A 26,840-nucleotide genomic window follows, 5' to 3' on the forward strand; every position below is an offset into this window, starting at 1 on the left:
TCTTCCCTGTAAAATGACTGTTTTGTGGGGGGACATTCTGAGACTCGTAGACAGCCCGCTCCTCCTCCGCCATCCCCGGCTGGCGTCCGCGTCTTTAGCATCTGTCCATGCTTGCCTGAATCCTTTGTTGCTGTGACAGTTGGCAGCTAGCGACAATGTCCATCTTTCCTCCGATGGTTATTAATTGGCGTTCTCCTGTGGGGAAGAGCGTTCTCTTACTTGCATTTGTTCACATCGGAAGGGACTCATCAGTTGCTCATTTATTCCGTGAATTATAATTATTGTTATTATTCATCTGGATGCTCAAATGGTGCTCTCATAAACGTCATCATTTTCTGAGCATTTCCTTACTTCCTGGGCCAACAGATGTTCTAGGCCTACGGGATACCTTTCCCGCCCGGCCCCAGAATCAGCCTCCTCGCCCAGGTGCCTGGGTCTTTTTAGTGATGAGTGGTACTTAGCAACCAAGACCTGAGCTCTGAGTGTACTCATGGGGGCATCTGTTGTTCGCACGCTGTGTCAGCAGAGCTAGGACACATGCATGTGGGGACACTTGCACGTGCATCAGTATTTGCCTGGGTACAGGTGAATGCACCTTGAGTGCCCCCTGATACGCCCCCGTCCAATACGACGCTACAGTCGTTCTTGCCTGACTGATTTCACAGTGTGAAGCCTGGCTCCCATGGCTCCTTATTTCTCAGCATTTGCCCGTTTCCCCAGATGTAGCCAGTCTCCCGCTCTACTGCCCCTGGGCCCCTGGGTCAGGCCTCCTTCTAAGGTGCCGCCTGCGTCTTCTGCCTGCTGATCACCTCCTTGGCCCCAGCCCCCAAAGCCCCATTGCCTTCAAAGGAAGAGCAGGGAAAGGAAGCAAAGCAATAAATAGGTTTTGAAGAGAAGAGGTGAAGGGGAGGGAGGGACAGGGACGGGCTGATCGGCCTTTAAAGAGACACATCCCAGGGTCCCTCCTAGGCCTTATAGCTGAAGAGGGATTTCTAGATCTCAAGTTGGCCTCCAAAGCTCTCCTCAAGCCTGCCTGCCTGTCCCCTGCTGTCTCTCCCATTAACCGAGTTACTAAAACCAGAGATCTGGAGTGTCCTTCCTGGCCCCTGGCCCCTCCCTGGCTGTTCAGTCCAGCTCTGGCTCCATCCTGCCCCCCTTCCTCCACTGCACCTCCCCAGTGCAAGCACCAGAGTGGGGTTGCCAGCACCCCCCCACTTCTGTCCTGCCCTACACAATAGCCAAAGTGATAATTCCAAAAAAGCAAATCTGATCGAATCACATACACACACGCGCACACACGCACGTGCACACACGCACACTTTGAAATGTCTTTAATGTCTCCAAGTCTCTCTTAGAACAAAATCCAAACTCGGCAAGGCCCCAGAGGCCCAAGAGACCCGTGATCTGGTCTCTTCCCTTCTCCCTTCTTCACCCAAGTTGGGGTCTGCAATTCTTAGGAAGAGGTTTTGGAAGAAGGTGGAAAGGATTGAGAACGACCTCAAAGGCAGAAGGGGAGCCAAGCAAAGAATTTCAGGGGCTGGCAAGGAGAGGGGACGGCTGAAGCAGGGCCAGAAGGAGGGGGGTCCCCTCGGCAGTGTGCAGAGGACAGGACGGGGGCATCCAGCCCCTGCGGAGCTGATGTCTAAGTGGAGGGAACAGTGCTGGACCTCAGGAGCTTCAGAGCCTCTGGGGGTGGGCGGTGAGGTTCCAGAGCACGGAGCCTGGGCCTGGACATGACCTCTGACTCTGCTCCATCAGTGCGGTGCCTCAGTGGATATGTGGGAGCCCCAGGTCTGGGGGGTTCCAAGGCCTGGGCTGAATCCAGCTCTGCCCCCACCACCACCCCTGAGGCCTCTCCACCCTCCATGGGAAAATGGGAACAGTGACACCAGGCACCCCAAGGCCCTCCCGGCCATTTCTTCACAGTAGCCAAATGCTGTGGTCACCCTGCTTCAGACCTTCTAGTGACTTTCTCATTGAACTTACATGAAATGCTTTGCTGCAGTGGAATAATGAGCATGGTTTGGGGTTTGGGTTTTTTTTTTTTTTCCCACTTCTTAATACCTTTTCATCATTCGTAAAACTTCCACAGTGATTGTATACACTCGTTCATTTAACACATGGACTGGCAGAAGCTTGAGGAGGGGGTGCCTCGCAGCAGCGGCTTCCTGCCCACCCTCCACAACCCCCCGCCCCCCCAGGTCCCACTCGGCTCTCCCTCTCCTCCTGTGCCTAGACCTCTTTCAGTTCCCCATTTAGATCCCAGACAGTGCTGAAGTTACAGTTACCCCCTGGGAAAGTTGAGCCTGTCCAGCGCTCTGGCCTCCCTGCCCTGCTCGCCCTTCCTCTGGAGGGTGTCTGAAAGTCACAGCTATTTCTGGAAATACCCCATTTCTCAGACTGCACAGCCCTGAGCCTCCAGCAGACCAGACACTCAGCTGCCCTTTGTTGTAAAGACCCTGGTGGTGGTATCTTCCCGAACCCTGGGGCTAGGGCCGGGATGGCCCTCTTCCCTTGCTCTGACTTTCCCCAGGAGTGTAGTACCTGGGTAAGCTCAGGTGCCATGCGATAGGGTGAAGGGGCCCTTCCTTCAACTTTTCTAATGTGAGGCCTGTTGCATTGTCCCCGTTTCCCAGAACAGGGGTGGGGCCACTCACTACCCTTGAAAGGGTTTCAGGGACCGTATGAGGCAGAGCCAAGCAGGGTCCCTTTCCTTCTGGGACTTAGAAACTTGTGGGAAGGCAGACACCGCAGGGAGCAGTGGGGAGGGCTTTGTGGAAATGGTAGTGCTGGAAAGTGCCCGGAACTTTCCATACACCTGGAGATCTTAATGGAGACAGAAGAGAAAGGCCTTCTGTTTCACAATCTGAACTAACCCCTCCCACGTTTTTTTTCTGTGTGACTTTTTTGTGGGATTCACCTCGATCCCACAAATTTCAAAGGGCCGTCCGCTCTGGGCCCACCCATCCTAAGTTGACAGGCTGACTTAACAGAGGAAATGCTGCTCCTTGCTTTTTCAAAATCGAGCTGTCTGTGACGTGCTCTAGGTATCCGCTAAAGAGAGAAGGAGCTCATTCCTGATGGTAAGAGAGTTGGCGCGGAGCGGAAATCCAGCCGTCCGCAGGCCCTACCCCGGGGAGGGTCTCTCATCGTGTGGGGCTCATGTTCCCAGTGCAAGTGCAACGTGGGGCTGCAGGGTTTCTCTGTTTCAAAATGACTCGATAAATCTCTTCAGGAAGGTAGTGGCCACAGAATGAGGAACAAAGTCTGGAGGCCCCAACCGTTAAGGATGGAGGGCAGCCCCCCTTCCCCGGGAGCGTGGCCAGTTCTCCCTCCGGGTGTGAGCGCCTCCTTAGCAGGCAGAGTCCCCAGGCCTGCCTTCCCGCAGCTTCTGGAGCCCCCTAGCCACGCTGCCACCACGATGCCCTGCGGGTCCTCCAGGAAAGCCCACCTTCCCTCACTCCCCTAGTTTCCAGCTGGGTTTGGTGGGTGGGAGGCAGTGAGGAGAGGGTGGAGGACGTGAGGGCACAGGACCTCCTGCCCCGGCCACGGAAGGCCCCGGGCTCCTGCCAGACAGCCCTCCTGGGGTTCCCGTGCCTGTTCCCGCCCTGTGCCTGCTCCCAGGCTGGTAACTGCTCTGTTGCTAGCTCTGGAATGCTGCTCCCCTCTTACTGGTATCCCTACACCCCGTCCACGAAATGCTCCCCAAATCCCCTGGTGTAACGTGACATCTGGTTCCTGCCAGGACCTGACTGATACATACCACAATCTTCTTGTCGACACTTTGCATTTGAAAGTTGTTGAAAAGGCACCACTTTTGAGGGCTGGGATCCAGGCTGGTGGAGGGCTGGTCCCCCTACTGCCAACACTCCTCCACACTGTTTCTTTGCATCGCCCATCCCAGACCTGCATAGCGTCCTCTCTGACCATCTCTCCTGACTCTCATCCTGACTCCCCACAGCGAGTCCATGCAGCTGCTCATTGCTGAGCACCTCCAATTGTCAGGCCCCACAGCCCCATTTGGGGGTACAGCACTAAGCAGAGCTGGCCCCTGACCCCAGGGTACATTACTATGTGGATACAGACTTGACCAGGCCCCTACCCCCAAGGGACCTCGGTGTTCCTGCTGACCAACGGTCAAGGCCCCGTTCCCCTGGAAGCCCCGACCCCCGACTCCCTACTCCTGGCATTGGCTTGGCCGGGTTTGTGAGGTCTCCCCCAAGTATGGCTGCCCTTTGAGCAGCCCCGCCCCCTTGCTGGCCACCCCACCCTGCCTTCTTGGCCACCCTGCCTTAACAGAGAGCCTTTCTCCATCCAGCTTAGGAATGAGGACACCACAGCTGGGCTGCTCCTTTCTGTGCTGGCCAGGTGGGACCTCCCACCACCCATCTGAACAATCCTCACCCCCTCACCCCACCCCAAGCTTGGGCCAGCTCAAGAGCTTATATAATCCTGGGCACCCTGACATTTTTCTGTTCTAGAATGTGCTTTGAACATAAGTTCTTAAAGGCATCTCTGTGAACCCCTTCAAATCTTAGTACCAAGAGCAAATACTGATGAGAAGAGCTCCTCCAAAGAGACCCTAACTTTGGCTAATTGGCACCCTGCCTTCCCCATTTCCTCTGCGTCTGTATGTGCTGCCTCTTGAGACAGACTTCTCCCTGTTGACCCGCACGTGTACAGTGAGTCTTCCCTCCAGGTGGGATCTGCCACATGTAGACCTGCCTTCTGGAGAGCACCCCATCATTTCCTGGGTGCATCCCTCTCATGAGCGATGGGGGAGGTGCAGGAAAGGGTCACTCCCCAAGCAACGCCTTTCAGTAGCTGGCCATTCATTGGCTTGCCGGCCCATCCCCCCAAGACAGGCTGCTCCACCATCCTTGAGGTTTGGACTCCACCCTCACCGTCTACCTTCCTGGGACCCTGGACCACCTGGGCAGCCAGCAGCCTTGGTTTGCTAGGCCCTGCCTCCCTTGCCTCTGCAAACAGTCCAAGCACAAGCAGGATCCAGCAGCTTTGTCTTGCTAACAGCGCCCAGCACCTGCTTCTGGCTCCCAGGTCCCCCCGCCCACCTCCTGCCTCGCTGGATCTGTAGGGATTAGATTCATGTTCGAGTGTCCTGTTCCTCTGCATGCTTAAGACACTGCAGATTTCATCAGTTCAAAGATGCTTATTTTTTCACACTTAACCTCTGAAATAAAATGTGTCCACACTTAGTGGTGGATCATAGTCTATGCTTTAGCTTTTCAGGGCTACATGTAATAACGTGTGTCTTAGCATCAGTGGATCTTAAATTCCCACGTCCAACATGCCCCCTTAAACACACATTCCCGGCTGAGAACCCTCTTCCAGACTCACACATGAGCTGTTTCACTTTGACTTACTTTGATAGTTTCATATCCTTTTCCCATATGCCTAATGGCTTGCCATCCATTAACTGTAAATTCTTTGATAAGATGACATTGATCACAGCTGCTTTAATGGAATTGAGTTCATCGATCTTGTGTCACGTCAAATTATTTTTGTTACTCTGCTCACTTTTAGTTTTGAACCTATTCTGGTTACTTTTGAGAAGGCCTACCTGCTGCTGCTTAGATATTTCTGGTTCAATAATGCTTGAAAGAGATCGCTTAACATGGGGCTTTGCGACAACAGGGAATTTATTGGAAAGAATTAAAAAAAAAATTGTTAAACTCTATACATTTACTAAATAGCTTAGACCCCACAGTCAAACACACATACATAGCTTCATGTAGAGATTTACATGTGTGCAGTGCGTATGCACACATAAACACATTTTGGAGAGACGGGGGCCGAGTGGAGAGCCCTGAGTCAAGGTGAAAGTCAGGTGGATTCTCGTTGAAGGCAAATGCATCCTCACTACAACTTGGGGTCAACCACCAGGAACAGGGGCTCAGGGACAGGTCTGAGTCCTGGTCTGTTCCCATATGTCTGGGTCTGTCCCAGTCTGGGTCATCCTGCCTCATTTGCTGTCCCAGTCCCACTTACATGGAGCCCTGAAGACCTGCAGACCAAGGCCCCACCCCAGCCTCCCTCATCAATCCTAACCAAGCTGGAGCAACGGGGGTGCCTGACTTCAAGATGGGCAAGTCAGGACGGTCCAGCCACACTAGGCCTACACCGTGTGTGTTCAGCGACCTGGTAGACTGTCCAACTCCCATCCTGTGGTGGCTATTGGCCTTCTTTCCCACATGTGATTATCCCTGCCCCTTCAGCAAGAAGGCGGCTGGCAGCCCCCAGGGGAGTGGTTGGACCCCTGGCTTCCAACTCCAATGATGGCACCTTTTCAACCCATTTTAAAATTACATGACTGCCGGGGCACCTGGCTGGCTTGGTCGGTGGAGCATGTGACTCTTGATCTTGGGGTTGTGAGTTCAAGCCCCAAGTTGGGTGTAGAGATCGCTTTAAAAAACAAATAAAATAAAGAAAAAATAAAATTACATGACTGCCATTGATGAGATGGTTGTGATGATAATGCTGGTGAATCACAGGCACTTAGTGTCAGGACCAGGATTGCTGCGCTCTGAGGCCAAGGAAGCCCCACCCAGAAGGGGGGTCCTTTTGTACCATCCCTGTACCCACCAACAGCCTGATCCCTTTCTCCTGTCTAGCTGCCCCAGGCTCACTGCTCCTCCCCGGAACCCAGCTACGACTTCCTCCGGCATCTAGGGCTGCCACCCCACTCAACCCCTTAGCTGGATCCAGAACACCTGCCTCACACTGTCCACCTTTGCCCTCTGTGCCAGAGGGAGGGTTTCTGCCTAGGCCAGTGGGGAAATGATGGTTGGCTCAGGACAGGGAACACGAGGAGAAGCAGGCGAGGTACTAGACAGGGAAGATGGATAGGACTTTGGGGCATGCTGGGTTAGGAGATGTAGGGTACAGCATTAATGAGGTGAGTCTCCTCCTTGCAGTTCTCCCATCCTGCCCTGCTGCTTGATATCCCCTCCGTGTGGGCGGGGCCTCGGTGGGTGGAGCCTCAGTGAGGTGAGGCTGGCTGCCAGGGCCCCCCCCTTGAATTTCTTGCTGTAGCTAATGGACCAGCTGATGGAGACCTGGCCCCAGGGCATTTGAACAGCACTGCGCAATGACCTGCAGGCTCCTCTGTCATCAGCAACAGAGATACAAATCAGGGAAAAATATTGTGCTGCCTCACCATTTTCTGAGTTCTGATAAAACAGAATTTTAACAAATGAAAAAAAATAAAAGCAAAACAATTGCTACAATAGATTTCCTTGTGTTTAAAAACAAATTATCTTGGGGGGTGGGGAGAAATAAAAATAATTACCCCATCTCACACACACACATACACACAGTCTAGAAAACCTGATTCCCATATATTAAAAATAGGTCTCTTGGGGTTTGGGACTACAGGTGACTTCTTTTTTAAAAAAAATTCTGTATTTTCTAATTTTGCCATGAGAAAAATATAGTACTTGTATAATAAAATGCTTTTTATTTTATTATTATTATTTTTTAAGATTTTATTTATTTATTTGACAGAGAGAGACAGCGAGAGCAGGAATACAAGCAGGGGGAGTGGGAGAGGGAGAAGCAGGCCTCCCGCTGAGCAGGGAGCCCGATATGGGACTCGATCCCAGGACTCTGGGATCATGACCTGAGCCGAAGGCAGACGCTCAACAACTGAGCCACCCAGGCACCCAATAAAATGCTTTTTAAAATAAAAGTTAAAAATGGGGGGTGCCTGGGTGGCTTAGTCGTTAAGCGTCTGCCTTCAGCTCGGGTCATGGTCCCAGGGTCCTGGGATGGAGCCCCATGTCAGGCTCCCTGCTCAGTGGGGAGCCTGCTTCTCCCTTTCCCTCTGCTGCTCACCCTGCTTGTGCTTGCATGCACTCTCTTTCTCTAATAAATAAATAAATAAATAAATAAATAAATAAATAAATAAATAAAAATCTTTTAAAAAATAAAAATAAGAGTTAAAAAAAAAAGGAAAAGAATCTTTAAAACTGTCCTATTTGTGCCTTGTGCAGACCGGTGCTCGGGGCTGTTGGCTTGGCTACAGGATGTGAGGGTGTGGGTGTGGTGGACAGACACTGCGTGGGAGCCCAGGGCTTTTTCTGGATCGAGGTCACTCCCTCAGCCTTGTTGGTCTCCGCTGCAGATGGCCTTTGTGGTTAAGTGGAGTCCTGGCCAGTTGAAATGTACTTCAGTTTGGGGTTCTGTCCTCAGGCATCCGAAGGTGTCCCCATGAAGTTCTTCACCAAGCTGGACCAGCTCATCGAGTTCTACAAGAAAGAAAACATGGGTCTGGTGACCCACCTGCAGTATCCTGTGCCCCTGGAGGAGGAGGATGCAGGTGATGAGCCAGAGGATGAGACAGGTAGGAAGGGATGGAAGGGAAGGCAGGAGGGGGGCACTAAGGGGAAGAAATCCTGGGGTGTTTCTTTTGCCACAAGTGCTTGTAGATTAGGTGGGTCCGATTATCAGAGGGAGAGAGGGTGACATGGTGACCAAGGACAAGTTAGGAAAGCAGGCTCTGGGATCATCAGACAGACCTGGATTGGACTTCCTGCTCCCCAGCTTCTTAGCTGTGTGACCTTGGGTAAATTGCTTAACCTCTCTGAATCACAAACTTCTCTTAAAGAGACACTAAAACTAATATCTACCTCTCAGGGTGTCATCACAGGAGGCAATGACTGTAGAGCCTAGATCCTAGCACACAAGAAGCACTCAATAAATGCAGCTACCATCCTCATCAAAATAATCAGCTGCATTTCGCTGTAAAGAGAATGAAGGAGGAAATGCTTGTACCTAACTGGAAGGGGGAGAGAAGCGTTTCTTTATATCATCTTTAAAAGGAAAATAAAAAGTACAGCCCCTAGAAAGTATGTGAGAGTCCAGCCTCCCCTTAAAACAGTGGGGGGGGCCACAGAGCAATCAAACAGGGATCCGACAGAGGAGGGCACGGTAGCATGGACCTTCCTGGATGGCGCCCTTCTTCTCCCCTCAGAAGTTCGCTTCCTAACGGAAAACCTAAGATACGGAATTGAGCCTCTCCCCTGGTCAGAGCTCCTCCTAAATCCCAGGGCCTGGAAACAATTAGGTCCCCCCGGGGTCGCCCCCAGACATGCTGAGGTCCCTGGGCTGGCACCTGCCTTTCCCTATGGGCTGCTCCAGCCAGGTGCACCCCGCAAGCCGGCTTGTGGGCCACTGGCCCACCTGCCGCCCACCTTCCGGGAGGCCCCTTCTGAGTGGCTGCACAGGTCACTGGCTGCCGGGGCGGAGGGGGAACGCTGACGAGCAGGCTTCTCTGTAGAGGAGGTGAGGGCCAGGCAGTGTTTCAAAAGGACCGCAGCTTCATGGAGGCTGAGAGGGACCTAGGCAGCCCATGCCCCTTCTCACCCCTCATCAGAAATAGTGAGAGCTGACGGGTCCCCACGGGAGCCCGGGTCACTCACCGGCTCTGTGCCGTGGCCACGTGTCCGCCAGTTGTCCCCAGGTGCCCGAGCTTTGGCCTTGATGCCAAGGAGCCGTCCTGCAGAGATGCCCTTCACATGCTGTGGCCTCCCCTCCCTCCCACCTGCTGGCCTGGCTCTTCTGCCTTTCTGGATGACCATCTGGAGAAAGCCCCCGGCACCTTCCGTAACAGCCGGGAAGAGAAACCCAGTCTTGTGACTGCTGGCTTCACTTCCCCAAAGGAGGCGCAGTTGTCGGCTTGAACCTGAGCAGTGTGGCCTTCACCCCCACCGCCCCCCACCTTGGTCCAAGGGGTCTGATTTGGTTCAGGTCTTCTCAAGGTGCGGCCGTTCCCACAGGGCTCAAAACACACTCATACCATCGCAAGAACCTCAGGCCAGGGGAGGATGTGAAGAGCTTGTCCTTAAAGAGAACATCCCATGCAGCTCTGTGGCGGGGGCCCTGGTGTGGCCATTTGGTGTGGGAAGAGGCTCGGGTAGGAGGTCGTGGACCCAAGAGGCTCAGCACCCTCCCCATTTGTCGTGTGTGCAGGACAGAAGTTCTCCTGAAGGCAGACGGGCAGGAGTCCCTTCTCCCGGGGCCGAATTCAGTTGTTTGTTTTCTATTTCAGTTCTCTTCGTGAAGGGGGCCCTTCACATTCTTTTATTTGTCTCCTAGGGCCTGGGAGGGGAGAGAAAGATCAGCAGAGGCTGGAGGGAAAGCAGAGGAAAGGGAGGTCAGGGTGGGAGAGAGAGGAGCAGCGTGGCCCCGGCCTGCCTGCTCCCCACCCGTGCTCCCCCTGTCCTGGGAACCGGGCCTCTGCCCCATCCAGGGCCCCTGCCTCAGCCCTGAAAGCTGGCCATCCTTCAGGGGCTGTGGGCTCCACCTGTCCAAGGTTGTCCAAGGTTGCTGAGCACCTCCGAGGGACAAACGAAACCCCAGGGTTAAAGACCACCAAGATGAGGTTCCTGCCATCAGCAGGCTCCCCGTGCAGTCAGGGAGTGGAGACAGGAGGGACAGCGCAGGCACAGATGGGGTCTGTAACTGGGCACCGTGGCCTGGATGGACCTCGTGGGTCGGGGAGGGGTCACTCCACAAGGGAGCCCTCTGTAGGTGGGTGATTCTGAGAGAAGCTAGTGCGTAGACCAGATGGCATTATTGCTCTTCTCTTGGGTAGAAGGTGTCCTGTCTCCACCTGAGCTGCCGCCGAGGAACATCCCTGTATCTGCCGGGCCATGTGAGGCCAAGGAGGTCCCTCTGTCGAGCGAGATTCCGAGAGCCACCGAGGTCAGCAGGCCAAGCCTTTCGGAGACGTTGTTTCAGCGGCTGCAGACCATGGACACTAGTGGGTGAGTCCCCGCCTGGCGGGCCTCTCAGAGGCAGCTCCCTCTGTGCTCACTCCTGAGGGTGCCACCTCCACTCAAGGACAGCTTGCTCTGGAGCCCCCCACCCTGCCCCCCGGCTCCCAACGGCAGGTCTGAGGAAGCCCGGGTCACCCCTCCGCTGCCTGGGCATGGGGTGGTCGGCTCAGCTGCTCTGTCTGCATGGAGCCCAGCTGCCTGGCAGGAGCTGGTTCTGGAATGACATAGAGTTCTCCGCTGCAGAGGCGTGGTCCTGTTCCGGGACTTAGGGGCCTCTGCTTGAATCCCCTTCCCGGGGCTTGCCATAAACCACATGACATCCTTCCCCATCATGGATGTCTCTACTGCCGTGGGGTCTCCTGAGGCAAGTGGTCCAAGGCGAGGAGTTGCCTACACTGCAGCCTGGTCCTGCCTCTCGGCCCTTTCCTGCTCTGGGCCCACTGCCGGAGGGGTGGGGGGCACCTTCCTGTCACCAGTAAATAGGCCAGGCCGTGTGTGGTATAGACCATGGTCTACACCGCATGGCGCTCCTATCTTCGAGGGAGACAGTCATTCTACCACTATAGGTTTTCCTCACTCTGATCCCGAGCTCTCAGGATCTCCACCCTTAGGTAGGCCCACCCTGGCTCCTGTTGGTCCCAGGTAGGTCAGGCACGTACTTCTGTTTCTGTCCGAGCAGGCCCAACACTGCCCTGGCTGGATGGTGGCAAGTGGGAGTGTCACCCGGGAGGGGTGTTAGTTGTCTTGCAAACCACCGGCCCTGACTACTGACTACGAGAGACAGGCCAGGGGGATGGGCTCAACCAGAAGGAAGCTCCGGGAGTGGAACTGCATCCCAGCGCCCAGCATGTCCCCCACCAGATGTGTGTTGAATGACTTAATAAGTTAGTACGCAGTGACTTCCATGCCTTAAAAATTTTAAAAGATTTTTTTATTTGTTTCTTTGTGAGAAAAAGTCCCCCCCAAAGGATATCCTAACGGCAGGGCTAATGCAATATCTCTAGCTCGAAGGATCAGTTTGAGGGCTTCTCTCCTACCATCCAATTTGGTGAAATACAAAGGAAGGTACACACAAGCCACCTGGTTGCTAAGATACCTGGGGTTTTTATAATTCCACTTTGAATATCCTTTGATGCTTCTCTAGGCCCACTGGGTTGTATTCTATACACACTCCTTGCATTACTTGGGTTGTTTATCAAATAGCTAAGTATCCAGTGTTTTGAATACATCGGTATGTTATCATGACTACCCCATAGACAGGTGTAAATAACAAATCCTTATTAAAGTATTCCCATTGTTCAATTTCCTTGAGTTTCCATCTCTCTCCATGGGTAGATGCTGGATGGAGTGAGCTCCTTGGGGAACTAAGCAAGGATGCCCAGTTAGTGCCACCATCTGCCCATTCGTCCCGACTCCCCGGCATCTCCTCATCAGTCCCTCTTCTCTAGGGACAGGTGTTCTTTTGGGCCTCCGGGCCCCAGTGGGGCAGGATGATGTATGCAGCCAAGCCTCTTAGCAGCCTCATGAGAGGGGCGGAGGGGCGGCTGGGGGCTTGTGTGCTCTCTCTCTTTTGGCTTCTCAGCTAGCATATGACAGTGGAACCCTCCTAAAACCTCTCCTTGGAGCTGGAGATGAGTAAATGGAGCATGGTGGCCGAATAAGGGAAGCAGTGACACAGTGCTTGTCTTCGGGCTTTTCTGGGCTCCGACAAACCGAGATTCTGCCTTGTGTTTGAAAGTCCATCTATTTTGCATGTAACATAGCTTTTTATACGAAGGACTGCCTTTAGATTATTCTTTTTTTTTTTTAAGATTTTATTTATGTAAGAGAGAGAGCAGGTGAGAGAGAGAGAGAGCACTCATGTGTGTGCAAGTGGGGGGAGGGGCAGAGGGAGAAGCAGACTCCCCAGTGAGCAGGGAGCTTGAAGGGGTGGGGGGGGACCTTGATCCCAGGACCCTGGGATCATGACCTTAGCTGAAGGCAGACGCTTAACCGACTGAGCCACCCAGGGGCCCCTAGATAATTCTTTTTTTTTTTTTTTTTTTGATAATTCTTAATTATAAGACAACCTGCCCAATCTTTTGTGCAAGTTGATTAGATCCAATCAGTAGGCCGTAGTTAATAGTTATTACAAGACTGCTGAAGGAAATCAAGCTTCTCTGATGAACAGAGTTCACATCTTTATGTTACCACTCTCCTACAGCGAACATCTTAACAAAGATAGCTTCCTATGACAAGCCCTCGTGGTTTCAGAGTTATGAGTCAACAGTCATTAGAACCATTAAAATACATATGTTAATACCATGGGGGCGATTTTGTCCTTTTCAGAAACAGACTTGGGCAGAAGCTGGATTTTTAGGATGTCAAGACCCAGAAGGAGTGTAGATTAACATTCAGTGTTAGGACAACAGGCATGCAAATCATTTTCAATCTAAAGAAGTCAAAATGGCCAATGGCCCTTCTAGTCTCGAGAGCAGGAGCTTTTCATGCTTTCAAAGATCCTGCAGAAAAAAAACCTGTGCCCTCCAGCTCCAACTTGATTATATATCAAGGCTGGAACAAAGATTTTTAAGGCTTGTAATAGTTTTTTCACCCAGGTAAATCAACAACCTTCCTGCTCATTTTGCTCATTTGTAAAATAGGAAGGATCATAACAGCTGTGTCCTAACATTGGTTTGGGGACCAGAGAGGAACTGGGCATTAAGTGCTTAGCAGAGTGAGTACAGTGTTATGCCAGGAGATACTTGCTGTGACTCTGATTTTAATGACTATAGGAACAAAGACTCACAGGTTACCCAGAAAGAAAAAGAAAGAAAACGGTCTGGGCAAGAGAATGTAGAGGGACCATCAGACCTCCATGACAGCCCTGGTGCCACCCAGCCTGGGCTCTGCCTCCGCACCCGGGAACTGAAGGGGCTGGGCCAGAGCCCGGAGGGTGAGGGCAGGGCACCTGGGCCCACTACCATATTACCAGCCCATCACTCACCACACAGACTTCCCCATGGACCCCAGGACAGCTCAGAATGTCCTCAGGACAGAGCTCCAGGTAGCCTTCGGCCATGAATTTGGAGTTGGTATGTGAGCTAGAGCCATTTGCCATCTCTCCACTGAGCATCCCTTAGCCCCCAGATGCTGTCTTTAGAAGTAAATGAGGTCGGGAAACAAGTCTGCTGACCGTTTCTCAAGTTGCTTTGTCTCCTTTGTAAAATACAAGCATTTCCAGCCGGTTCCTTCCTTCCAAGTATGGGCTTGGGAAAAAGCCTTTATGGGTGGGTTAAGAGACATCCTCCCTCCCCCATCCTTTAATCTTGCTTGGACCCGCTTCTCTAGCCCTCGGTAAGACCAAGGGCCCTATCCAGGAGTGTGCCCATGTTCTCCTGAAGGACAGTGTCTCAGCCGGAGACTCTTGATAATGAAGATTTCTTCTTCTACAGTTGGTGTTTGTGGCCAAAGGAACAGAAGAAGCATGTTTCTCTTTCTATTATTTCCAGGCTTCCAGAAGAGCATCTTAAAGCCATCCAAGATTATTTAAACACTCAGCTCACCCTGGATTCTGACTTCGTGAAGACGGGCTCCAGCAGCCTCCCTCATCTGAAGAAACTGACCATGCTGCTCTGCAAGGAGCTCTATGGGTAATGGTCTGTGGGTTAGGTGGCCCCCGGGGGCGGGGGGCGGGACAGGGGACAGTCCCCAGTGAGAGAAGCAGCTCATTAGAGTGACCCCTGCCCTCTGCCTGGCTCTCCAGCTACCTCTGCTGTACTCAGAATAATTGGGCAGTTGGCAGGGCTTAGAAATCTTTGTGGTTGTTTCAAGGTTTGTCTTCATGGTATTCAAACTGTGGCTTTTTTTTTTTTAAACTAAAGTTAATTTGAGGCCAGTTGCTTTGGGAAGGGGTGAGTGGGAGGACACGGCTGGCCCTTTCACACTTGCTCAGGATCGAGCAGTAAGACTTTTGCTGCTGGTCTCTCTCCTTGCTGCACCCGGCACATTGGACAAGGACATAAGGGATCCAAGAGAAAATAAATTCAAGTCAGACTGTTTTCTGCATGGCTGGCTGATGCCAGGGATGCCAGTTTGTTAAAGCAAGCCCAATGCACCAAAACCTTCGTTTTCCAATACTGAATTCATTGAAAGACCGATTGGTAAAAATTTTGATTTCCTTCAGATTTTTAGAATTTTACATTTTACCTTCGTTAATGCTAATATATTTTTTTTTAAAGATTTTTTTAAAATTTTTATTTATTTATTCATGAGAGACAGAGAGAGAGAGGCAGAGGGAGAAGCAGGCACCCCGCGGAGCCGGGAGCCCGATGCGGGACTCGATCCCAGGACCCCAGGATCACGACCCGAGCCGAAGGCAGATGCTTGACCGACTGAGCCACCCAGGCGTCCCTTTTAATGCTAATATTAATTTCAAGTTCAATTACATTTTAACTGTTAGAAGGGCAAAATTAAGGCTGCGGTGCTATTGAAGAATTGACAAAAGGCTACTTTAAATGCTTGAAGGGGCGCCTGGGTGGCTCAGTCGTTAAGCATCTGCCTTCGGCTCAGGTCATGATTTCCGGGGTCCTGGGATCGAGCCCCGCATTGGGTTCCCTGCTCCGCGGGAAGCCTGCTTCTCCCTCTCCCACTCCCCCTGCTTGTGTTCCTGCTCTCTCTCTCTCTGTCAAATAAATAAATAAAATCTAAAAATAAAATAAAATAAAATAAACGCTTGAAAAAATAGAAAACACCATTCCAAAGGCATCTGAGAGAAATGCTAAGGAGCCAAAAGAATCCCATCATAAATGAAAGGTCAACATTTTGGTTGGAAAAATAGCATTTTCTGTGGGCGAGGCTTTCTCGGACTATATACCATTTTGTATTTTATTATAAACATACGGCAGCTTCAGAACTCCCTTGTCAATTCCTCTGGGGCCATATCCATCTTGGCTTAGTTAATATGCAGAAAAGAATCTTTCATCATCAGTAATCAAATTGAACTTTCCTCATAAAGGCTCTTAAAAAGCGCAATCAGTGCATTTGGTAAATTTAACAAATAATTTCCTTGACAAATGGAGCACTCATCAAATTGGCCAGTCAGGTCTCATTTCAATGAATTGGCTTTCAACTAATGCAGTTTCAGCCAATTGGATGGAGAGCCATCATTTTTAGAGATTTCCTTGGAGAGCTATTTTTCCATTTAATGCTGTTGTTATAAATCATGTATCACTGGGGAAAACACACATACACCTGGCACTTTCTTTTTAAGAGACACGGTTTCGTGAAGACTGGGCACAAGCTATTTGTGTTCTGATGGAGGTCCTGTTCTTTGCTGCTTCCTTGTCCGGGAGGAAATACGCCTCTCAGTCTCTCCACTGGCCTCCCCCAGTCACCAGGTGCTTCTGCAGCCCTCCCCCCCCCCACCCCCCCGGGCTTTCCTGGATCTGGGTCACCTTCCTTTATGGACACAGCAGCTTCCCCAGTGTGTGGACTTCTCTGTGCTCATGGGAAAGGCTTCCTTTGGCTTGCAGCTCTTCCACATCTCTATTTACGGGATAGTTAACTTCTAGCTAGAATTAGGGACACTGTAATGTCCCCTGCACATCTGTGTGTCCTTACCCTCATAGGCAAAAGCATAGCTCGGTTTGGAGACTTGGTTAACTGGGGGCTGGAATTTTAGAAAATCTTACATAAAAACAGTCATGTTTCCCAATCCCTAACTATGAACTTGTTGTTTTCAAACTGCTTTATTTGGAACAGGGGTTCAGTTCATTCATTCATCCATTCATTCATTCAATTATTTACTTAACAGATATGTATGGAGGGACTCCTCTGAACGCTGTTCTGGGTACTGGGATACAGTCATGAACACAGTGCTCAAGATTTCTGCTCTTTTAGACCTTGATGGAGCAGACGTCTTAATGAAGGGCACAGCAGTAGATTAAGTCTGTAAATAAAGATAATTTTAATAAGCATTATGACAAAATAAAACAGGCAAAAGTGACAGAGACATTGGGTGGGAGGGTCCCAGTGTCCTCTGTGGGTTAAGGAGGCCTCTCTGAGGTGGTGATGGAGCTGGGACCTTGGTGATAGGAGGAGCTAGCCATCCAGCACTTTAGCAGACAGATGTCAAGAAGAAAGGTCCTGAAGCAGGAATGAGGCCAGCCTGCAAGGAACAGAAAGTCTGTGTGGCTGGAGCATAATGAGGGAAGGAAAGTGTTAAGAGCAGAGGTCGGGGAGAGGCAGGCATAGGGTGGGCCAGACCCAGGATGAATTTTGGTTCAGTCTGAATTTTAGATAAATCACAAATACTTTTTTAGGATAAGTATATCCCATGTAATGCTGGGATATACTTACACTAGTAGATTATCCATCATTTATCTGAAATACAAATTCAACTGGGTGTCCCGTGTTTTATCTGGCAATGTCAGGCAGGAGCCACAGCATGTATACCTCACAAGACTCTGTAGAGGTTTTAGGGGATCATGCCATGATCTGAGTTCTGGCTGTGGAGCATGGAATTCAGGAGGCTGACCCAAAGCAGGCGAGCAGTTCCGAGCCCGGGGGTTGTGATGTGTGGGTGGCTCATGAGAAGGGAAGGCAGGGATCTGTGTCTGTTCCTCTTCCTGCCAAATCCCAGGTTTGGGGACAATGCCTGGCACCTGGGAGTGGCTGATAGATCTTAGTTAAATGTGACGACCCAAGGGCGTGGGGACACGGGGGCGCTAAGAGTGGTATGGCTGGGGTATGTGTGGGTGGTAGAGCAGGCACACTCACTGCCTGGGGAAGAGGAATGGAGGGTGACGCCTCGGTTTTGGGGAGCAGCTGAGTGGATGATGATGCCAGTTACTGAAAAAGTGGGAGTCGAGAAGGAGGATGTGGAGCTGGGGGGAGGTCTTCCTCTGAGCTATTAGGCATCTCACCAGCTGAACCACCAACCACAGTTATGCTAGAACTTTCAAGCCCTGGAGACCTCAGAGCTGGGTCTCCATTTGGGACTCATCAGCCTGCAGTTGGCATTTCAAGCCAAGAGACAAGTGGGATGAGGTCACCGCAGGGGGAGAGTGAAAGGAGAAGGGGGCCCAGGCTGGACGTTTTGATGTGGGGTGCAGGAGGAGGAGCCAGAAGAGGTGACTGGGTCCATCCACTCAGACCACCTGGCCCGACAAGAACGTCCCTAAGTGGGAAGGTCACAGAGAACCGAGGAGTGAGAAACAGTGCAAGAGCCTCGCCTGCAAAATGTCACACCGAGTGTGTGTGTCTGAATGTCTGCAGCACAAAGGCTCAACCAAGTTTTGGAACCCCAAGTTAGATTCTCTAGAACCAGACAGAAACCTTTCCGGAGAAAAAAGAATAGAGAACAAAGTCACCAGAGTCTGGAAATATTTGAGAACCCTTGAAATGGAGAAATGAGAAGAACCCCAAGTGGAATTTTAAAGTAAAATGTCCCAAGTATGGAAGAGGGTACTTTATTTATTTATTTATTTATTTATTTTTAAAGATTTATTTATTTATTTGAGAGAGCGAGAATGAGAGAGAGCACATGAGAGGGGGGAGGGTCAGAGGGAGAAGCAGGCTCCTCGCTGAGCAGGGAGCCCGATGCGGGACTCGATCCCGGGACTCCAGGATTATGACCTGAGCTGAAGGCAGTTGCTTAACCAACTGAGCCACCCAGGTGCCCGAGGGTACTTTATTTATTAATGAGAGTGGAGTTAAGATTTTTTTTTCCTGACAGCGCTTTCGCATGCAACAGGGGTGGGGGGCAGAGGGAGAGAGAGAATCCCAAGCAGGCTCCCCACCCAGCACAGAGGCGATGCAGGGCTCGATCTCATGACCCTGAGATCATGACCTGAGCTGAAACCAAAAGTCAGACGCTTAACCGACTGAGCCACCCAGGCACCCCGTGGTTAAGATTTTAATAGACAAATAAACCCAAAACAAAAATATTTCACCGGCATTATAACTGATTCATTGGAGGCCATAAAAATAAACCCATAGTTTTCAAATCAAATCTGAAAATTAAATCACAAAACAGAGCAGAATGTCAGGGAAGTATACATAGAAAACACCGAAGAGCTAACTAAGTGTAGGTGAAGAACGTGTGATTAAAAAAATGGATAGTTTTTGGAAAGAGGGCAAAGAGATTCAACTAAGATCTGGTAGGTGGGCTCTCAAAGAAGCAGGAAAACAATGATGCATAATTGATGGGAAATATATAAAAGAAAACATTTTCCCCAGACTTATTATAAAGGACCTAAATCCAGGTATTGAGAAGCCCCATAAAGATCCAATTAGCAGAATAATCAAATAGCACCATCTAAATCTCTTCTTGTAAAGTTTCTAAAACACAAGGTAAGGTGACTTCAGGAAGTAAATAATTACAAACAGCACCATTTCTTTGAAAAATTACAATATTTAATATTATTAATAATATAATTAATAATTAATATTATTCACACGGCCTGATGATATCAAGCAGGTATCTCCAAGAAGACTACGGACCTGGGATTAACTGAACCTAGATGCCACTCGAGCACCCGGAGTCTTTGCAGATTAAAAAAAAAAAAGTGAAAATGTTCTAATCACATGGGTTTACTTGAATAAGGATCCAAGAATTCTTTTTCCCTGAAATCTTAGAGTGCTGGTGATCTTAAAAAGAAGAACCCAGCAGCTTCCTGAGCAGCTGGATATGAATACACCCAAAGCAAAAGTGTTCATTTCAATGCTTCCAGAACACAATGTGATGAAAACAGAAATAAATAAGAAAACTAGTCACAACCACCCAACCACCTGGATGCTTTTAGATCGCCTCCTAAATCACAGCTGAATTAAAGAAGGAACTGACAGGAGGAGAGCCTACAAGGGTAGGTGTGGGGGAGTTGGGCACAGAGTAATCAAACCTCTGTCAGTCAGAGCTCTGTGTGATGCAGCCAAAGCACCATTTGGAGGAAAAGCCATAGCTTGAAATGCTCTGTTATGGAAAAGGGAGTACAATAATGAGTCAAACACACAAACGGAATCCAGACTGTGAGTCTCTTGAAGGTATCATGGGTCATGTCCTAATCGCCTTGATATTTCCCACACCCAGCAAAGTATCCGAAACATTTTGTTTACTCAGTATTCACACACGGAGATTGAACATGTGCCGGATTCATGCTGCCACGCACTATTCCAGAGGCTGGAGATACAGCAGTGAACAAAACAGAGTCTGTAAGAAATCTCTGTTGAGCAAATAAGCAAGAACAACAATAGGCAAAGAAAAGAACGGAGGGATTGGTAAAAATAAAACCAGAAATAAGGAAAAAAGTAAATTACAATTTTATTTTATTTTTTTATTATTATTATTTTAAAGATTTTATTTATTTATTTGAGAGAGAGAATGAGATAGAGAGAGCATGAGAGGGGGGAGGGTCAGAGGGAGAAGCAGACTCCCCGCTGAGCAGGGAGCCTGATGCGGGACTCGATCCCAGGACTCCAGGATCATGACCTGAGCCGAAGGCAGTCGCTTAACCAACTGAGCCACCCAGGCGCCCTATTTTTATTATTATTTTTTAAAGATTTTGTTTATTTATTTGACAGAGAGAGAGACAGCAAGAGAAGGAACACAAACGGGGAGTGGGAGAGGGAGAAGCGGGCTTCCGATGGAGCAGGGAGCCCGACGTGGGGCTCGATCCCAGGACCCTGGGATCATGACCTGAGCTGAACGCAGATGCTTAACTGACTGACCCACCCAGGCACCCCTTATTTTATTTTATTTTTTAAGATTTATTGATTTATTTTAGAGGGTGCACAAGCGGGAGGAGGGGCAGAGGGAGGGGGGAGGGGAAGCAGACTCCACCCTGAGCCAGGAGCCCTAGGTGGGGCTTGATCTCATGACCCCTAGATCACAACCTGAGCCAAAACCAAGAGTTAATGCTCAGCTGACTGAGCCACCCAGGTACCCCTACAATTTTAAATATTAGAATGTGAGAGATTTACTAATCTGCATTAAAGACTTGCAAATCAAAGGCACAGGGCACAATGACACGGTTACAGATCTTCAAATTAGAGTTAAATGGAACAGATGTTTTACATACAATATGAAAATTACCATGAGTGCCCTCCTTTGAAGTCTCAAGAACCAAGTAATGACCATAATCTATAAATTATTCCTGAATGACAAAAATCACCTAATTCAATCTTCAAGAAAAATACGATTCAAATACAAAATTTTACCTAATCAAGATAATAGCCTGAAGTAAAACTTCATCCAGTTTCATTTGTTAGTATCAATGTTTAATATTTCAGCAATGTTTTAGTAAATATAATTTAGTAATATGAAAAATGGAGACTGGGGCACCTGGGTGGCTCAGTTAAGCGTCTGACTCTCTCTTTTTTTTTAAAGATTTTATTTATTTGACACAGAGAGAGAAAGCATAAGCAGAGGGAGAGGGAGGCAGAGAAGGGAGAGGGAGAAGCAGGCTCCCTGCCGAGCAAGGAGCTGGATCCCAGCACCCAGAATCGTGACCTGAGCTGAAGGCAGATGCTTAACTGGCTGAGCCACCCAGGTGCCCCATAAGTGTCTGACTCTTGATCTTTGCTCAGGTCTTGATCTTAGGGTTGTGAGTTCAAGCTTCGTGTTGGGCTCCGCCCTGGGCATGGAGCCTACTTAAAAAAAAAAAAGAAAAATGGAGGCTTTATCTAAGAACTCACTTCAAAGAAGAGTCAACATAAAGAAAACACCATAATTTAGTAGATTAAAAGATGAAAAAAATCATTTGCATAGGCATCCTAACTGATATGTGATTAAAGAAAGAAGTCATTTCTTTTCCTTTTTTTTTTTTTAGAGAAGGGAGGGAGGGGCAGAGGGAGAGGGAGAATCTCCAGCAGACTCCCCACTGAGCGCAGAGCCTGACCCAGGGCTCCATCCCACGACCCTGAGATCATGACCTGAGTCGAGATCATGACCTGAGTCGAGATCAAGAGTCGGACGCTTAACTGAGCCACCCAGGCGCCTCCCAAAAAAAACGTCATTTCTAATTTTTAAAAAAGCCTTTAAAAAAAAAAAGGGATAGAAGGGTACCTCCTTACTAAATGCAATAGGTGTCAATGTAAAACCTGTTACACCTAACAGGGAAACAATACAGTCATTCCATTAAACATTTTAACAAAAGAAAAAGAGACGCCCTTTACCACCTGATTTCCTGCTGTGTGGGAATTTTTTGCCAAAGGAAGACGAGAAAAGGAAGAAAAGAATAGAGAAAGCAAAAGTTAAGAAAACAACATCGCATCAGAGCATTCCTTCTGCGCCTGGAGGTCTGGGTTGGGTGACATTGGATGTGCTGTCCCGATACTGAATGGGAATCTTGGGGAAATGAACCAACTTGCTGAGAACAGGGCAGAGGCGGTGCTCCCTCTGGGAAGGCTTGGGCAGGGGGTCTGAGCCCCTAATGAGCTGTCTCTGGGGCGTGACCTACCCCAGGACCGCAGCCCTCTCAGGCTTGGCCCCCTGGCTTCCCTTGAGCTGGTGACCTGACACTGGACAAGTTTTCCAGGGACCCTGCCAATGGTTTCTATGTCCCCAGACAAATCCTTTCTGTATGACAAGGCCAGTCCTTCTTAAGCTGAAGTCACAATGTGTCATTGGTCCTTCTGACCCTAAGCAACACTTCCAGACACATCCGGGAGCCAGTCAGTTTTCTCAAAATCTTACAAAGTTTAAAAATACAAGGAAAGCCAGCGTCCCTCTTAGAAAACCCTAAGGATTCAGCTTGTGTATGTGTATTTGTGTTTTTAGGATAACATTTTGAAAAAGGAGAACGGTGAGGGAGATCTATTTGATGTTAAAGCAAGTTCTGAATTAGTGCCTTAGAATTTTTTTTTTTTAACCCAGAATTCTTTTCTGACAATGACAGTTGATAGAGAATATCACTGCGTGAATGGATGCTGGAGCTCTGGCGGAGGGGGTGGGGAAACCCAGAACTCAGTTGTACCCTACACTCCCCCTGCCCTGCAAGTCAGCTCCCTCCACCCCATCCTTGGTCCCCGAAGGAGAGCCACGTGTGACCCCCTTCAAAGCCAGAAGGCTATAACACCATACCCAGAAACTGTGAGACATTGTAAATCTGAGATCATGACATTGTGCGGTTCACGCTGGGAGCTCTGGATTTTTAGTTAAATGAATGATATGGAGCCTGGAAACAAATTCTACCGTATTCAAGAAGAGCTCATGCAATGGACTAGCCCAAGGGAACAATGGAAAAAAAAGCAAGTGCTGTTGAATGAGACTGAATAGTGGTACAGAGAAAGATGAACTTAATTCCACCACATATTAAAAAAAAAAAAATTCTAGATGAGGAATTAAGAATGTATTCTATCAACAAGAAAAACCCATTCATAATATAACTCTAAAAAAAGCAAGTGAGAAGCCAACTTAAAATGAGCAAATAATTGCTTACTAGTAAATACTGATGATACATTTTTAACTAAGGTAAGCAAAGAATTACCAAGGAAAAAATGAAAAATAGAACAATAAAAAATTATAAAGTGCTTCACAATGAAATCCAACCCACCTAGGATGACAGTAACAGAACGGAAAAGAATCCTTACAGCATCTAGATTAAATAAAAAGCAAAGTGGTGTATAAAGAGTTTACACCAATGTCTAAAAATTCTAACAAAATTTCCAACAAGAAACTGACAAAGTTTATACAAAGAGAACAGTTTATACAAAGAGAACCAACCATGCAGAAAAATATTTAATGACAATAAATTAAAGACATGCAATCAGTGTATCAGTATTGAAATGCAATGTTATACCCACTAAAAGAGAGGAAAAAGTCATAGAAAGAATGCAGACAACACCTCGAATGAGCAGGCTCCAACAGGACCTGTGGCCAGTGATGGGCACCATCACTCAGAGGCTCAGCAGTTTTGATCAAGAGCCATAATCTCTGCTTATCATAAAATTGTAATTGAAAATAAGAAAAACGATAGAAACAATCTGTTCAGAGCAGCCTTTATTTGTAATCACCAAGATCTCAAAATAACCCAAATATCTAGCAATTCATCTTGGCACATTTTCTCTATGGGAATATTTGGAAACCATTAGAATGTGAAACAAGTGAAGACATGAAGTTTTGGGTGAAATAGTAAGTGAAAAATAGAACTCAAAATTGTCTGCACCGTGCTTAAAACAAATAGCGAAAACAATAGAGAAAGACAGAAGGCAACAAAGAATGGGTAAAGCTCTGGTGTAGGAGTTGTGGATGAATTAGACATTGAAAAATCTCTCCAGGCATGCACCTCAGCAGCGAGGGGCGATTTGAACCAGAATGCTCAGACCGCCAGCACAGGAAGCCCCTGGGGCATGCATTTAAAATGCAGATTCCAGACCAAATCTGGTTGGGGCCCAGAAATTTGCATTTTTAACACTCCGGTGTGTTTGCGATTCTTATAAACACTAAAGGTTGGGAGCCATGGCTTACTCAGTGATTTCAAAGTAGTTTGGTGATTCTAGATTCCAGTTATCTGCAGGCTACGAGTCTGGCTAACCAGAGGTAAATTGGGTCTATGCATCACGACTCCAGTTCGGTCCGGGGTGGGGACAGGAAGAAGTGGGGTTCTCGAGGGGTGGGGGGTGGGCCAGCACTGGCAGGCCTGGATCTTTGCCCGGGCTTGTCCTTCTCGGGAGGATCTCTGCCTTTGCCAGATCGTGTGTGACCGAGCCTCTAGCTAAAGCCTGCGATGCCTCATCCGGGTCCTCACTAATCCTTGACCTTCACCTTGTCCCCTGCTCCCAGCGAAGTCCTCCGGACCCTCCCCTCCCTGGAGTCTCTGCAAAGGTTGTTTGACCAGCAGCTCTCCCCTGGCCTCCGTCCACGGCCTCAGGTAAAGGCTTGGGGGTTGGAAGGATGAGATTGATCAACCGGGGCGGAGGGTGAGGGGTGGGGAATAAGGTGGCGGGCGTCCCGAGGGCTCAGAAGGGAGCCCCCACCCACTCCTGCCCGGAGTTGGCTAGACCACCAGAGCACGGGATCGGGGGTGGGAGCCTCAGGACTCTGTTCCTCCAGTAAGGCATTTCCCCCGCTGCCTGATTTTGATTTAAGGAATAAGGATTTCAAATTACGCACCCATCAGCAGAACTAATTAGTGCTGAATAGGGAAGCAAGGCATGGCCTTTTTTTAAATCATAGCTCACTGCAAACTATTGGAAAGAAGAACATGACATGCCTAAGTGCTGGATACCGCCTCTTGCCCCAAAAAGAGCAGGGTGAAGGTGCTCCCTGCCCCCCACGCCCCCCCCCCCCCCCACTGGCTCGCAGTCTGTCAGGGGCCAAGGCCAGGTCATCCACTGAGGAAAGGTGTGTGTATTGAAAGGTGTCATCAGCAAAGGTAAAAAGCAAAAGCAGTCTCTTCAAAGAGAGTACTTGCAACAAATATAAGGGACAAAGGATTAATATGTTAACAACAAACCTCCTCCAAATAATTAAGGAAAAACAATCCAAGTTTTAAAATGCGGAGAGGTTATAAAGAAAGTCTGTCTTACTGGAGAGGGATGGGAATGACCAATATATATATATGAAAAGAAGTTTAACCTTACCTCATTAGTAACTGGAAAATGACAGCCATAGCAGGGAAATCTCTTGCCTATCAGATGGGCAAAAAGCTGGTTGGTCAAATCAGGGCTTGGCTCGGGTTTTGGGGTCAGGGGCTCACATAGATAGGTTCACCCCTCTGCTCTGTGGCTGGGAGAGGAAAGAAAAACGGGTTTTCTGAAAGGCCCTTTGTCCACCTGCAATGACCATGTTAAATGCACACATCCTTCAAGCAAGCAGTTCTATATGTAGGCATCTGTCTTAGGGACAGAGATGTTTATTGTTTATTGTGGCTTTATCTCTAAAAACAAAAAACATTGGAAACCACCCAAACGTAGAGTTGGTTAAAGTATGCCACAGAATTCTGTTCTAAGGTGGGTACACTGATGTGGACAGATTCCCCAAGGCATACTGTTGGGCGGGAAAATGCAAATGGCAGAACAATCTATAAATGATATACGTGTGGAAATCAGACCGGAAGGATTTAAACCCAAAGGGCCACTCTGGTCACCACGTGGGGGGATGGGACGAGGGAGAAGGGGCTGGGCCAAGGGGGGCTTCAGGCTTGACCAGACTGTTTGCTCGAGTTGTTTTTTGTTTTTTGTTTTTAACTGAGAAAATGTCTGTGTGCTATTTGTACAACTTAAAAATTTGCCCAGAAATTAAAAAGGTAGTTTTGCTTTCCTTGAAGTGAACGATGAGGTGTTAATTTCTGGGAAAGTAAAAGCAAATCTAGGCAAATCAGGGGCCCTGCCAGACACTAACATTTAAATAGTTTGAACAGAAGACCACACACCCACATCTTTGAAATAGAACAGAAGAGGGCGAGGCCCCCAAAGAGTTAAGCCCACTGACCTACCCGACCGGCCTACCCGACTAACCAGCCAGCGGGTTTATGTTCAGTGACAGGACAGAGCAGGGACCAGTTGGAGGGTGGCATCAGACATGGATGGAGAGAAACGGTTCTCCTTCCACTCTCCCTTACGAGACCCTGACTCATCAAGAAAACGCAGAGAGGTCATTCTTGATGCCTTCAGAAATTCATAGATCGAGGAGGAAGTGGCAAGGTAGATCAGAAACAGCTGAGCCCAGTATCTGACCCGCCCCCACTGGTCCCTTGTTTTCCCCATCTGTGAAATGGGCAGAGCATGTCTGCCACTGCCGGGCTCTGTGAAGGAGTAAGTGAAATCACCTGTGTGAGACATCGGGCGGCCGTGCTCCGCTGACCTGTGGCCCTTCCCCTCGGGTCGGCGACACAGGCTGGGGACCCCCCGGGCTCCCGCTTGGACTTTGAGAACTGATGGGAGGTGCAAAATGCAACATTGTCAAAAACGACTGCGGACCTCAAGGGCTGGGAGAGACCTGGCTCTGCCCCATGTGAGAAAGGAGAGTCGTTAACCCTAGAACCCACATCCTCCCTTTAAAAGGGCAACTACAAAGCAAAGTAAAATAACTGGGCCAGTTTATGGGAACTCACAGGTGTC

General features: G+C 49.1%; 1 protein-coding gene across 2 annotated transcripts in view; it reads left to right on the plus strand.

Annotated features, from left to right (window-relative positions):
- The window catches only part of INPP5D (inositol polyphosphate-5-phosphatase D), a 114,202-nt gene that overhangs the window by 39,100 nt on the left and 48,262 nt on the right, over nt 1–26,840 (plus strand). The window contains exons 3-6 of one of the 2 annotated variants that reach the window (XM_054505946.2): nt 8,212–8,362; nt 10,619–10,787; nt 14,291–14,431; nt 24,562–24,649. In XM_054505946.2, the coding sequence (XP_054361921.1) occupies nt 8,212–8,362; nt 10,619–10,787; nt 14,291–14,431; nt 24,562–24,649 (549 nt within the window). Of the gene's footprint in view, nt 1–8,211; nt 8,363–10,615; nt 10,788–14,290; nt 14,432–24,561; nt 24,650–26,840 lie in introns of both variants that reach the window. The other variant, XM_045867711.3, reaches the window with a different exon arrangement.

This window comes from Mirounga angustirostris, unplaced genomic scaffold (assembly GCF_029215605.1).
Source record: "Mirounga angustirostris isolate CCGP_5_RB_7025 unplaced genomic scaffold, mMirAng1.0.hap1 SCAF_3, whole genome shotgun sequence".
NCBI lineage: Eukaryota > Metazoa > Chordata > Mammalia > Carnivora > Phocidae > Mirounga > Mirounga angustirostris.